A 14,349-nucleotide genomic window follows, 5' to 3' on the forward strand; every position below is an offset into this window, starting at 1 on the left:
CAGTTGCTACGTGTGCTATACAAATGAACTTGACCGAAACCAGTGGTCTCAAACGGTGTTTCTCGAAGACCAATGTCTTGCAACTTTTAGACGTGTCCCTTGTCCTACACACTTGAATTAAATGGCTAATCTGCCTCACTAGCATGCAGTCAAGCTCCACATAGCTAATAGTGGGGCCAGGTGTGCTGAAGCAGAGAGACATCTAAAAGTTGCAGGACACTGTGTCTTGAGGACTGGAGTTTGAGACCACTGCCTTAAACCTTTGGCTTCACGATGAGAGGAAAATATAATATTGAGTTATGATCGTTGAATATTGTGGTGATTATGCTATTTTTTTTCTATCGAATCATTGTCTGCTCCACTCCCCTTGTGAATTATAGTTATGGTGGCCATCAAACTGACATTGGAATAAGTGTTTTCAATACAATGTATTGTATTTAAAAGCCCATTCATCTTATCTCGTGAACTTTACTCTGACACACTTGATGCATATCCAGCTGCTCATTTTCTGAGAATCTGCACTAAAAGTATAATCTGTGTTTGGTCTTTTCTTTTCTGCGTTTAGAACCTGCTGTCGGAGAAGGTTGAGCAGATGATGGAGTGGTCTTCTCGGCGCTCAGTCATCCGCATGAACGGAGACAAGTTCCGTCGTTTCGTCAAGGCCCCGCCCAGGAACTACTCCGTTATCGTCATGTTCACCGCCCTGCAGCCTCAGAGGCAGTGTTCGGTCTGCAGGTACACTACCACCACAGCAATAACTGTCATATCCCCTAACCCCTATCGCACGCTCGCACGCTCGCACGCACGCACGCACGCACGCACGCACGCACGCACGCGCACACACACACACACACACACACACACACACACACACACATATACATCTGGCCTAGAAATCTGTTGATGTTTGGCTCACCCCTGTCGCCCAGATTGTATATTCATAAAATTGCACATGCAATGGGAACGGCAAATGGCCTTATGTAATAATAACCTGTGGGTTACACTGACATTTTGTTCAAAAATACTCCAGCTAGTCACACTGCCAGTGGGACATGAATAAATTCCACAAAATAAGACCATTGAGACAAAGTTACCCACTTACTTACAGAGAGACTTGGAAACGCTTGTAACACCATCCTTAAATGTGCAATATTTAAAAGTATGTAAGTTTTATATTTAGTTTAAGATGATTTTGCCTCTTACTTTACAAATTAACTTTGAGTCACAAGGTAGAGACAGTAGTTCATTCTCCCTCATTCCTTTGGTTTAGAAAAAACCAGCTGATATAATATATGTAGAATATAAACCTTCCAGTTGACCCACTATTTTATATCAATATTATATTAAAAAAAAGACGACTACAGATTTGAACTGGAAACCATGTTGCTCTTAATGCAACTTCACTTCAGCACAATGGACAGTACCTGGAGCGGCGACGGCTCTGGAGCTGTCCGTTGTTCTGAAAGCAGCTGCAAGTCACCACTGCTGCTTTTTCTTTGGGATCTCCATGTTTGCTAGCTATACAATTCCATGAATATCTATGCTGAAATCCATCTTAATCACAGCATACAACAACATGACTGGAGTCTAATCAAAGAAAATCTCTGTCAACACCACAGTGTGTCTTTCTATCATCGTAGGGACTTTGCATTGACTTCCCTTCCTTTTTCATTTATTTCTGTAGCCTAACCCTTCCCTAAACCTAAACATTACCAGTTCATGCCTCAACCGAACCTAAACTCAATTCACACCTTAAAGTCCTAAAATTAACTCCACATGCAAAAACGGCACCACATAGGAGTAGTCAGTTCCCACAGTGGGGTATTAGTTGGAAAAATTGTCTTTACTATGTAGCAGATACAAGGCTACACACACACACGCACACACACACACACACACACACACACACACACACACACACACAGTGTTGTATTTCCATCAAACTGACTTTATATTCACTTCCTTTAATTTTAGTGACTGCATTTATGCTCAACCATTACCAGTCTAATCCTAATTTTAACTTAAACTCACTTCACACCAAACCTCTAAACTTAAATAGTGGAGCACAGTAGAAGTGAATGAAAGTGTGAATTAGGACAAGATGCTGACTTCCCACAAATGGCCTCCCTTTGTTGGTGGAAGTGGAGAAAGTGCTCCTCCATATGTTTGACACGCCCACAGCCCAGAGTTTGTGTCTGCATTGGGGGAAAGCACTTCAAGCAAACATGGGAACAGCTGATGGTCAGAGTTGAACCTGTTAGAACCTGCAAAGATTATCACATCATTTTAGGCGGCTTTTAAACACAAACACCTGAGAAATGTCTTACTAATACGAGCAGGATTTTAATACGGTTTTCTAGTATAAATAACTATTAAGAGTACAGCCTATTTGGTATTTTCCCGGGGAAAACGAGAGCATCTCCATATAGTCATGATGAAAACTTGATTTGAAAGTTGGCTACAAACCTAAGTTCTCTTGAAAACAACTTCTGATATTGCAGAGTTTGCATCTACAGACAAGTATCTCTTGCAAACCTTTTCATTTTCACACCTGACACTTGATAAACTGGAATATCTGTCTCACTTGGCAAACAGCTTTAAAAAAGACCTTTAAACGCACATCTTGCTTTTGCCTGTGATCTTTGCACAGTGGGGCAGTAAAATGACTCAATAACTTGGCTCATAACATGTTGTTTTTCGAGTGATTCCACTTAATTGTTTGTCTACAAAGCTAACAGCGTTGTTCTCCTGCTTCATAAACTTGGTGCCGCAGTAGATAATGACGAGTGCTACGGTAGCTCACAGTGTAGCGCTCTACCACAAGGCTGCTGGTTAAGCACTGAAGTTGTCAGATCAAACAAACATTGAGCCGGAGCAGCCAGTAGAGATGGACTTTTAATGTGAACAAGTTGTTTAAAATTTAAAAGTAGGTCGGGAAAACTCATATCCATTGGAAGAAATCCACAAATGCTGCTTAATTCTGTATTGTACAGAAGATTTTAATTATTGATTGAATGATTCCATCTTTTCCTTGTCATCAAAATTAGGGATTCACTGACATGAATATTTGGGCCGATATCAGATGCAAGTATCGCTATTTTGGCGAAAAACCGATATTTTACCAGTATTTTAGATATTATATACAATTTAGCCTGATGGAAAATGTAATAAAAATCAAAAGATACAGCTATATTTAGCTTGCTTAAAGCAATAAAACTAATGCAATTTCAGATAGAAATAAACCCATGCAAACAAACGGAGCAGATAAAACTGGAAGAGAAGTGTACATAGAATAAAAAGTTATTGGACAGGAGAAAATATAAAAATGACAGATGGCTCAATTAAGATCCTGTCAAAGGTTTTGAAATAGCTTACACAATCTGGGAGATGTGGGGGGGGAGCAGAAAACAATCTGAATAGAGCAAAACATGTAAAAATAGCCCAAAAGTCAGAGTTGAACAATGACCAGTCCCAGAGCGACCAAAGAACCAACGAGAAAGGAGGAAAGTGGGATGTAGAAGTCAGTTTGCTAAAGATCATGTTGGGTGAAGAGGAAGGGTGCCACATTTTGTGAACTGATGAAAGCCAGTTTGTTGCTTCTGCATTCAGATCCATAGTTTTGCTACGTGACCCCCAGATGTTCAAGTCAAACCAAAGTACACTGTGAAACACGGTGACTCGGGCGTCATGGTGTGGGGATTTTATTATGCCATTGTATCAAAACCTGTTCATCACCAACAGAAATGGTTGTGTTGCCCAACGTAGAAGCATTTGCACGTTCTATTACAAATGAAACATCTTAAAGCAATGTTCCCAATATTTTTCTGTATTATTGATGTAAAGATGTCATGAGGATTTTTAGCTTTTGCTTTTTGCTCTTAAAACACATCGCTGTTATTTCGAACACGACTGTACATATAGCCATACCCTGAAGGTAGGTCTTTAAAGTATTTTGAAACAAGAAAATATTACTCTGCGATCCACCCTGCAGTAAAGCTCCTGCTTATTCATCTATGAGAAATCCACCTTTGCCGCTAAAGCTCAAACTCTGTTGTATTGTCAGGATGTCTGACTCAGGTCGAGTGAACATGACAAACACTGACAATTTCATCTGGGAGTCAGAAGCCATGATGCACACTCGTGTTTTACTGTAATGTAAACTTGGGCAGCGGCGTTCGACTATTTAGTGTAAACCTTATATTTGACCACATCGGTGTCTCCAAGGAGACATTAAACCACTTTCTGAAATGAGTACCGTCCTTGTCCATTTTGACCTGATTTCTCACTCTAATCAGCCAGTCTTTTGCCTCATCAGTCTCTTGATTATGTAAGGTATTAATCATGAATCATATGATTCATCAAAATGTCAGCTCTTATTTTACTCCAGAAAGGTATGACTGACTTGCACGTTGCTGAACGATGTTGTTTCACAAAGCCTTCACAAATCCATTTAAACATTTTAAGAATAACTATTTTTATAAGCAATTACTGCATTGCCAAATCTGGCTTATCACATTTTGTGTTTTCATTTTTATGTATTTGTAAGCTTCCATGTGGTTCAAACATACATAACTGGGCACAGATATTATAAGTTTATACGTCTTTCTGATGCTTTTCAGTCATGATTTCTTTTAGTTGTTACATGAAATATTCATATTTATTGAGTGAAGGAAATAAAAAATGAAATTAAATGAAATAACTGAATACATTGTATAGAAATCTTGAATGTTGTCAACAAAATAGTATTTTGAAACCTTAATTTTTAATGGCAACTGTAGAGACAAATACAAAACCGCACCTAAAAATAACTCCGTCAAACAAATGACGCCTTTCTGTTCTGGCATACTTTTCCCACATTTAAATTGGATGTTATGCTTGCATTTTGTGTAAGTCCTCCCCATGACTATGCATGAAAATTATAACCATTGTTAGCAGCTTGTCTTAAGCTAAGGAACTTCTTTAGTCTACAGTGCAGAAGTGTAGAAAATAACCCAAGCAAATCTGGTGTAAAATATGGAGTGGCATTTTATTGATCACGGTTCAAGAACTTCTTATTTTTGAGCACATATTTATATCATAACCCTCTGTTCTCAGTATGAGTTGCATCTTGTCATGGAGTCGGTTTAGACCGTTGTTCATCTTTGTGTAGACTCATTGAATTACTCCTTAACCTTTCACACCTAAAGAAGTTATTTATATCTGATCCAACACATTCCTTTTGCGTACACACTCTTGATGCTTTTGTCATACATGAAACATGAATGAAATGTCATTCAGGTGCTATTTAGTTCGCTGTATTTCCAATTCCTTAGACGTAGCTAAACATAAAAACTAATACTGCTGCAGTAAAAACCCATTAGCAAACTGAACGTTTAGTTTTTTTTCTCATGTCCAGTTTCGGCATGTCGGGCGTACCGTATGGACGACAGCATGTGCCAAGGAAGCTTTGCTCATCAAAGTAGATGCCCCATTGTACCCTGTTAGCTTTGTTGACTTCGATGTAGAGACTTGGATTCGTATGAGTTTCAGTCATTTGGAGTGTGAGCCTGTTTGAGTTTGTCACCTAGAGGTGCATCCTGGCACCAAGTGTTGCAAGGTTTTCTTCCTTTCTCACCACTGTAAGAAAAGCACATGGTAGGTGACCCGAGCCACTGAGATGTTATAACTCAAAATACACCTGGCGATACTAATGAAACCCTCGGTTTTCAAATGGGTGTCCTTAATAAAAGCTCCATTCAAGGGATTGAAACATTTTAGTAGTAATCATTAAAAGTAGAATTTGGCATTGAATTCGGGTAAAATGCTCGTAATATCAGCTCTCACCCTGCCAGCCTGAGTTCTGCCTGGATTTATTCAGATGTTTTTATGATCGACGCCACAAAGTGACTCCCCTACCATTAACAGCATCTATAGCAATACAACATCACCTCTCATGTTTCCTGAAGGATGACTTCCCACTCAGTAAAACCTTCAGAGGACATGACCATACTGAGGTGGTTTCAGCATTTAGAAAAGAAAGATGTTTCTGAGACTGAGTGGGACTCTACTGGCAAAGATGCATAGTGCGTGTCTTGGTTCCGTTCTCTTTTTCTTAGTTTTTCATTTTCTGATTATGTTTGTGTGCTAATTTTGTGTAGCTGTAAACATGGCCGATAACAATAGAGCATGGTGCAGGAAAGTGAGATGAAAACAGGTCCTGTGAAAACGTTAAGAGAAAAACGGGAAATTATTGAGCTGATTGTAAACGAAGCATAATAAATGCAATACCTTCTTCTACCAACATTGCAAAGCAGGTTTCTATACATGTCATGTTTAAAGATTTACAATCTTGTAGGGGATCCGTTGTAGAAAACTGGCCACATTTAATCCATTATTCACAAAATGCCATATAAGAGAGTAACACCTTGAAAATAAGCTTTTGAAAAACTAAGCTAGCGTCTAGGATCATGACTATTATGAAAAATTACTTGGGTAGCTGTGATTGTCCTGTTTTTGTTTTATAGACAAGCGAATGAAGAATACCAGGTCCTGGCAAACTCCTGGCGTTATTCATCTGCATTTTCCAACAAGCTCTTCTTCACGGTTGTGGACTACGATGAAGGAGCCGACGTCTTCCAACAGGTAGGCAGTTTGTGTCGCAACCTTGAAGTCTTTCCATCCAAAAGACATTTTAACAGCACAAATAGTATTTATTTATTTTTAAACCAGTACTGTTACTTTTTTAAATTATCTTTTTTTTTTTTATTAGATCTGAAACTTTTCCTACAGTTATATACACCTCTATTCATTTAGACTCAGAGAAATTTGGTGACATGTTTCTGTTTTTTGTTTAGTAGTTTCATTAGCTTTGAGCTCATGTGTTGTGATCACTTATGGATTATATTTCTGAAACATATATTTTTGGTTTTATTTGGTCACCTAAGATGATTTTCTTTTACAATTTAATTATTTTTACCCACTACACCTCAACACCAAGACCTTTCTGAGCCATAGTGGCGCCTGACCACGAGTTGACAAAGAAGGCCTAAGATTTCTTCACTGGAAAGCTGCATTATCTGGATTGTGTGGTTAAACGGTGGAAACGATGTTGACAGCTTTTTTTCCCCCCTGTCATTGGCATAAACAAAATACTGATGAGCAAATCCATTTTACAGCTGGCAGCAGCACTTTAGCGTCATGAAACACCTGCAGAATGCTGGTAATGTAGAAGAGTGAGCGTTGACAGCTTTGCTCTGACTGTGAGGAAATCATCACCAAGTCTGCTGTTCACATTTGGTTGTTTTTTTTTTCTTCTTCTTTCTTATAAGTTTAAGTTTATTTGCATTAATTTCTCAGAGCGTATTTGGGCCAATTAGTGATGGCTTAAATGAAGAAGAGGCAAAACCAGAATATTTAAGAATGTGACGTTACACATAGTTTGGTGAAAAATGTTGCTTTGTCAAACCAACAAGTTGTTGAATGTGTAAACAAAACCAGATTGTTATTTCAATCAATGCATACTGTGCCACCAATAATTATGTGGAAACAGAGGTTGAGCAATACTTGTCTCTACCATCATTTGCTTGACAAAAATAATGCATGACAGATTTACGTTTGACAAATTGATTCTCACAATCGGAGGCTTATGTCCTTTCTTTTTCAGTTGAACATGAACAGCGCTCCAACTTTCATGCATTTCCCTGCAAAGGGAAAACCCAAGAGGGCCGATACGTTTGACCTGCAGAGAATCGGCTTCGCCTCAGAGCAGCTGGCCAAGTGGATCGCCGATCGCACAGATGTTCAGGTACAGCCTGGTAAACTACCGATGCAGACGAATGCGCATTTGCAAGAAACCAAGATTTAATTTGGATGAAATATAGCCAGATCCACTTTTTTTTTAAAAATGTGGTACAGTTACAATTTCTCCATCTGCTGCCATTTTAAAGTGCAAGTTTACGTCAATACTACGAGGTTTTCTTTTTAAGATTTCCCATTGCCTTGGTGTGTTGAGGGTCAAAGCACTGCAGGCAATCTTTTTTTTGTTTGTTTGTTTGTTTTGTTATGGTTCACTGTCAGCCTCAAACTCAAGCCCAAATGTAAGTTCTTTTGGGAAATGCAACTTCAGTTGAAAATCTCTGTATTGCTTTATTTAAAAAAAAGAAAAGAAAAAAAAAGAAGCGTTTTAACTAACTCTACACATACAATCAGACCAACACAGTCTGATTTATTGGTGCTGTTTACCAAAATTTAATTCATGGGTTTTATACTCAGAATGGAAGGGTTTAGGCATCTTTATTTTCATATTACATGTAATTGAATAAATTACCATAATCATGAATAAAATTATAATCTGATTAGGAAACTTTACTTTGTCATAAATATAGGTGGGAGAATTTAATAGGATGTGCAAAAGCATCAAAAAAAGATTATGTTCAAGCTTTCTTCCAAACATTTTGCTTCTATTTATAATCCTGCCATTTAAGTACAACGTTTTTAATGACTGCTTCTTCATATGATGAACTTATGTACAGTTATTGCATAAGTTGGGAAGCATAAAAGTTAGTTTTGCCAAAATAACATTTTATGCACAATAAAGTTTTTCATCTTGCTCTGCATACCACTATTATTTGAGAGACATTATTTTTGTGAATTGTTGTGCTTTTAAAAACCATAAATTCTTGCCCCATGCATCACTGGAATTCATTTCAGAATTTAATTTACGTTTTCAAGGTTGAAACCTGTGCTTTACTCTGGATTTGTACAAAGAGAATATTTGGTTCAGGTTTCAGATGCTCTTGTAGCACTTATTTGAGGCCTTTTTTCTTTGTTGTATTGATTTGCTGATCTCTTATCTCCCTCTTAGATTCGTGTCTTCCGTCCTCCAAATTATTCCGGTACTATTGCTTTGGCTCTTTTGGTGTCTCTGGTTGGAGGTTTGCTGTATCTGAGGAGAAACAACTTGGAATTCATATATAACAAGACTGGATGGGCCATGGCTGCTTTGGTATGATAACTGAATACACACACACACACACACAGGCGCGCGCACACGCACGCACACACACACACACACACACACACACACACACACTCATACACCAACTTTAGTGTTAAAACCTTCTAATCCTCAAGGGGAAAGTTATGGTATACAATGAAAAATGTATTTTTTTTTTAATAAATGAAGAAGCACAATACTATTTTATAATAATACTATTTTCAATTTTATGAAAAATGAAGGACTTTTTAGATGTATTTATGTTTAAACTCCATCCTTTGTCTTTGATGTAGCACATGACTTTATTTTTTTAAATGTCAAAATCACTTGGGTTTTTGAGATACTGACAGAACCTAAAAATTAATCATTCAGTTTTCTAGACTGAGGTTTAATTGGACATCATGGTGTGATAAGACATCAAAGATCACAAACTGTGTAAAATAATTTCCTTCAGATCTTACACGTTTAAGCATTAACCATCTTACAACAGAGCTGATCTCAGTTCATCAAGATTTTATGTTTTGTGGGACACAATTAGACAATTACTGAAAAAACAAGGTGTGAAATATGTGGAATTTTAAATTGAAAATTGTGTTGGAACATTTTTTTTTAAATAATGACATTGCCTTATTTTATGTATTTAGTTAAAATTCTCATTATTGCCTCCCCTCAGACTTCAGCTCTCTCAACTTCTGTGTATTTCTTCTTGTTGTTGTTTTCTCTCTGTAACAGTGTGTGGTTTTTGCAATGACGTCTGGACAGATGTGGAATCACATTCGAGGTCCTCCCTACGCCCACAAAAATCCACAGAACGGACAAGTGGTATGAAACACAAACATTTATGTTTATGTCCCTCCATGTTTTAAAAAATATAATATGTCAACCTTCTTCCTCAACTTAACCTTTCTCTGGTACTCTGATCTGTTTCTTTGTGTTTTTAAATGTTTGTTTATACTTTGTGACATTTTAATGTTTCTCTGTTTTTACGTTTTTGTTTCGGTCCATTTTATTTTTAGGTAAATGCTTCTTACTGACGATGCATGTGCAAGCCGTCACATAGGTGCGAATTGGCTGGTCATCATTTAAGTTTGTTCACTCATGTGTGAAATTAAAAGGAAAATCTGTTGAAAACTGAAGAAAATGATTATGTGGAGAGAAGTTGATACAAAAAAAAATGAAAGGAGCTTGAGGATGGATGCTGAAGGAGTAATGAGTGGGATGTTTGAAAAGAAAAAAACAAAAAAAAAACAAAAAACACAATAGATGGTACTTTAGAAGCACAACTAAAAAGATATTGCTTCAAATGCCATCCAGACATTTGTATGCACACATGCACAAAAACTCTTCCACCATCAGTCAGGGACAAGGTCAAATACACAAGTGAGCCGTGAGGTTTTTGTGGACACACTTGATCAATTTCACACAGAAACAGGGGGAAAAATCTGCTATTGAAAGGCAGCAGAGCTCTGCACAAACACACAGTGGAGAGACGTCCACACAGACTCCCACAGAGTAATAAAAACACACGTTTCGACCCCCCTCCCCTCTTCACTTTTTCCATTCCACCACTTCTTTCTTGCTCGGTGTAAAAGGCGGTCTATTTATCAGAGGATGTTACCTCTGTCATTTTTCAAACTTTTTGATGATAGGCTACACAGTCATCCAGTGCGGCTTTTAATTTAGCCTTCACCGGTTCTTCTCGCTGTCATTTCTGCAGCCAAGCCCGACTCTTTGCTACTTTCCCTCTGAGCCGGATTTGTTTTCGCCCAGATGAGCTTCTGCACTTCAAAGTGAAAGTAAATGTGACCAAAACCCTACATCCACATTTAATCACTTAAGTGCAAATAAAAATAGTTTTTTTTTTCTTTTCTACAGCTGTTACTTCATAAAGATAAAATTCATTCATCTTCACTGCAACTTAAACTCTCGTTACATGTGTTGCATTTTGAGTTGAGTGACATGGATTTAAAGTTTTGTCACGTAATAATAATAAAACAACTATTTATTACTCTTTTTTTCTACAACTGTAAGATGGCAAACTCAAGTACTGCTCTTGAGAAACACACCCATTGATAATATGATTTTTTTTGTAGGACACCAGTAACCGACAGAAGTATGATTTGTACCACTAAACTGCACATAGTAATTGAATAATTTAATTATATTTTCAAATGTAATGACACTATCATTGAACAAACAAATGGAAAAAATAGTAAAACTATCAATCCAGATGATGCGTAAATCAACATTTTTATCATGATGAATGATAAACCGTATGATAAATGCACTCTATTCAAATAAAAGTGAAACCAAATGTTGCCACAGCAGATTCATAAGGTAAGAATAGAGCCTAGAGAGATTGAAAATATTCCTTTTGTTTACAATGTATTCTCTAAATCCCTAGTTACACAATGGTGACAAATCCCACATGCTTAATAATCCTTGTTACGTTGTGAATTTTGCTTTTCCTTTCTTTGCTTGTTCCCTGACTCCTTCATTCTCTGCTCATTTCTTCTCCATTTCCAGTCCATCTTTTGCATCTCTGACTATTCACACGTTATGCAGCAGTTCTTAAGCTGAAGTGTGTTTTTTGTATATAGCTAATCTGAATAATTCCTTCTTGCCTGTCTGTCCTTTTTTATTTTAATACCATGTTCTGCCCTTTAGATGACTGAACACGGTGATGATGGCAGCATTAAAGCTTAGTCAAGTGTTAAGACGGGCTTTTGGATATAAGCAGAAATTAATTCAGCAGTTTTAAAAACTGGAGCTATGGGCATATTTTTTAAATGCATTGGTCAGCAGGTCATAAAAGATTTCCTACCAAGCAGGCATAAACTATTTTTATTTTTTCAGATAGGTTCAGAAACGGCTGCATCAGTGTACGATTACATAAGAACAGAGGAGAACTTAAAGCACGCTGTTTGCACTTTGCAGCTACTACGGAAATGCATAACCAAAGTGTTTTCTGTTGGAAATTTGCCTTTATTGTACAATCTTTCATTCTTATTTTTGTTTTTCTTTGCTTACTTTGAACATGCTTATTTTTATTTGCCTTTAACTTGTTGCTGGCACATTGAATTTCCCCAGAGTTTCTATTTTTATTGAGGGGGAAAAAACTTGCTGAATGCCTGATGGCGTCACTACAGTGTGAATGTTTCACAGTTAATTAGAATATTATCAAAGCTAATTTATTCTGTAATTCTTTTCAGAAAGTGAAACGCGTGCAGTTGAAACCAGAAGTTTACATACACAAAAATAAATGCAACCTTTTTTTCTCACTGTCTGAAGATGAATCAGACCAAGCGTCTCTTGTTTTAGGTCGGTCAGAATTACTAACTTAATTTCAAATGCCACAAAAATGAGAGACTGTGTCAGATTTATTTATCTGTAAAACTCTCAGCATGAGTTTCAGCTGTACATGCTTTATTTCTTGTAAGCGCAGCAGTCTTGATGACATGGAGCACAGCGACACGATGCATGCTAACCCTCTACATTTGACGTTCTTGGGCTAACAGACTGAAATAGTTAAGGATTAGCCACATTGGATCCTTTCTCTCTCATTCTGTGTGTTGTGACAGTGAATGGCTTCATGGCCGCTGTGCTCACCATATTGAATAGATTCCCATCTTCTCCTTTTTCTACTCCTCCCTCGCCTTTTTTTATATAACTTTCTCTCATCCCCCTTCTCTAATCCCTTCATCTTCCCAGACAGTGTAATTCCTTTAAAATGATGAGCGAGCGAAGCCAGGTAGACTCCATTGAAAGGATTTGTCAACTGACAAATGGCACAACAAAGTAGATGGAGCTGCTGTGCGTCACACTGTGCAGCCACGAAATACCGCTTGCTCATTTTTTTTTTTTTTTTTTTTTTGTGCTTATACCCTCACAAAATGGGACATGGTGGAGGTTAGCTTTAACAAAGCTATACACAAATTTGACAGGCACAAATTTGTTACACAGTCAGCAGCACTTGTACGCTCCCTGGGAGGAAGCGGTTGTGTGTTCTCTATTTGAGCTTCACAATCTAATGACTCCAAAAAATACGTTTTTGTCACAACCCTTTGAACACTGCGACGCGGCTAATGACGGCACGAACTCGAGAGTAAGACAAAAAGAACGACAGAGGCTGAAGAAACGTGTGTGAGGCCAGGGACGGCTGCAGGATGTCATCGGAACACAAACCCAATCACATCCCCATCGCTCAAAACCAGCACAGAGCATCCCGGCCCGCACCAATATGTGGCGTGATGCGCATGGCGCACAAACACGGCGCAGCTGACCCACACAAGACCAAACGCGCACAATGCGACACAGAAACGCGCATAGCATACACAGCATGCACATGCCTACATAGCATATTTGTTACACGTTAGACTGAATAATAAAAAAGGCAAAGAAAGAACGAAAGCCCAACTGTAGGCAGGATCACTTCCTATTGTCTGACATCCAGAAGAGAAATAGGTGAAGTGGCAGCATTTGCTTCATTTCTGCTCTTTTTATCAAGTGTTTTGTTGAGATATAAAGCTGCAGTTTTTAAGTTTTACAGAACATGATTTTTTACGTGTTAAAATTATTCATTATTATGTCGTGACAGCATAATGAGACAGATAATCTGTGAAAAAATTTAGCTCTTTTGCCTTTTTCTGGTGCTCCAAGTACCAACTGTGGAAATACAATGTTCAGTCAGAAACAACCTTTCAAAGCTAGGAGGAGGCTTACAGCTCTGTCAATCACCCTCGTGAATGCGCCACTCACACTCTCGCCCTTTCTTTCTGCAATGCTAAAGCTAGTTTACCGCAACATGACCTGCAATGAATGATAAGGCCAGTTAGCATGGTTATAAATAATGCTAGATGAACTGTTTTCTCCCGAAACAGTGAGTGTTTTATTCTTCCATTAGAACATTGAGCAGCATGTACACAAACACTATTGACAGCTCTAGGACACTCCTCCTGGCTCTGGTTGGTTGCTTTTGACTGTTAGTGATGCATTTTTGCAAACCACAAGATGAGGTGGAGGAGCTTGATCTTTTTTCCCAAAGATTATCTATCTCACACGGTGTCAGTTTTAGCAAATATGGAGAAAACGTGTTGTTGTAAAGGTTGCATATTGCAGCTATAGTTGTTTAAAAGTCTGTTTATTCATTTTCAGTTAGTTTCAACGTGCAGCCACATTTAGCTCATGAAAGAAGCACTAGCTAGCAAACTGCGGTCACCCCCACAGACGCACACAGATGTATTGACACATAAAACTACTTTTTCATTTCTTTTTCCACAATTTTGCTAATAAGGGGTTAAAAAAAGTCAAACGTCAAATAATTCTAATTCAACTTTTGTTTTTTTTTTAAATGCAAAGGAAAATCCTCAAGCTAT

General features: G+C 37.9%; 1 protein-coding gene across 1 annotated transcript; it reads left to right on the forward strand.

Annotated features, from left to right (window-relative positions):
* Window positions 1–533: 533 nt before the first annotated feature.
* LOC106942657 (tumor suppressor candidate 3) lies at window positions 534–10,099 on the forward strand. The gene is made up of 5 exons (XM_015025986.1): window positions 534–735; window positions 6,504–6,621; window positions 7,643–7,783; window positions 8,843–8,983; window positions 9,707–10,099. The coding sequence occupies exons 1-5, from the start codon at window positions 593–595 to the stop codon at window positions 9,800–9,802; spliced, it is 639 nt and encodes a 212-aa protein (XP_014881472.1). The 5' UTR covers window positions 534–592; the 3' UTR covers window positions 9,803–10,099.
* Window positions 10,100–14,349: the final 4,250 nt, after the last annotated feature.

Source organism: Poecilia latipinna, unplaced genomic scaffold (assembly GCF_001443285.1).
Source record: "Poecilia latipinna isolate Pla-1442-1.1 unplaced genomic scaffold, P_latipinna-1.0 Scaffold4454, whole genome shotgun sequence".
In the NCBI taxonomy this organism is placed as follows: domain Eukaryota; kingdom Metazoa; phylum Chordata; class Actinopteri; order Cyprinodontiformes; family Poeciliidae; genus Poecilia; species Poecilia latipinna.

Bases quoted from the DNA above. Each gene is read 5' to 3' on its own strand.
- LOC106942657 (XM_015025986.1), top strand. From the start codon at position 593: ATGATGGAGTGGTCTTCTCGGCGCTCAGTCATCCGCATGAACGGAGAC. The intron at 736-6,503 runs GTACACTACCAC...TTTGTTTTATAG, and splicing joins AGGCAGTGTTCGGTCTGCAG to ACAAGCGAATGAAGAATACC. The intron at 8,984-9,706 runs GTATGATAACTG...TCTCTGTAACAG, and splicing joins GATGGGCCATGGCTGCTTTG to TGTGTGGTTTTTGCAATGAC.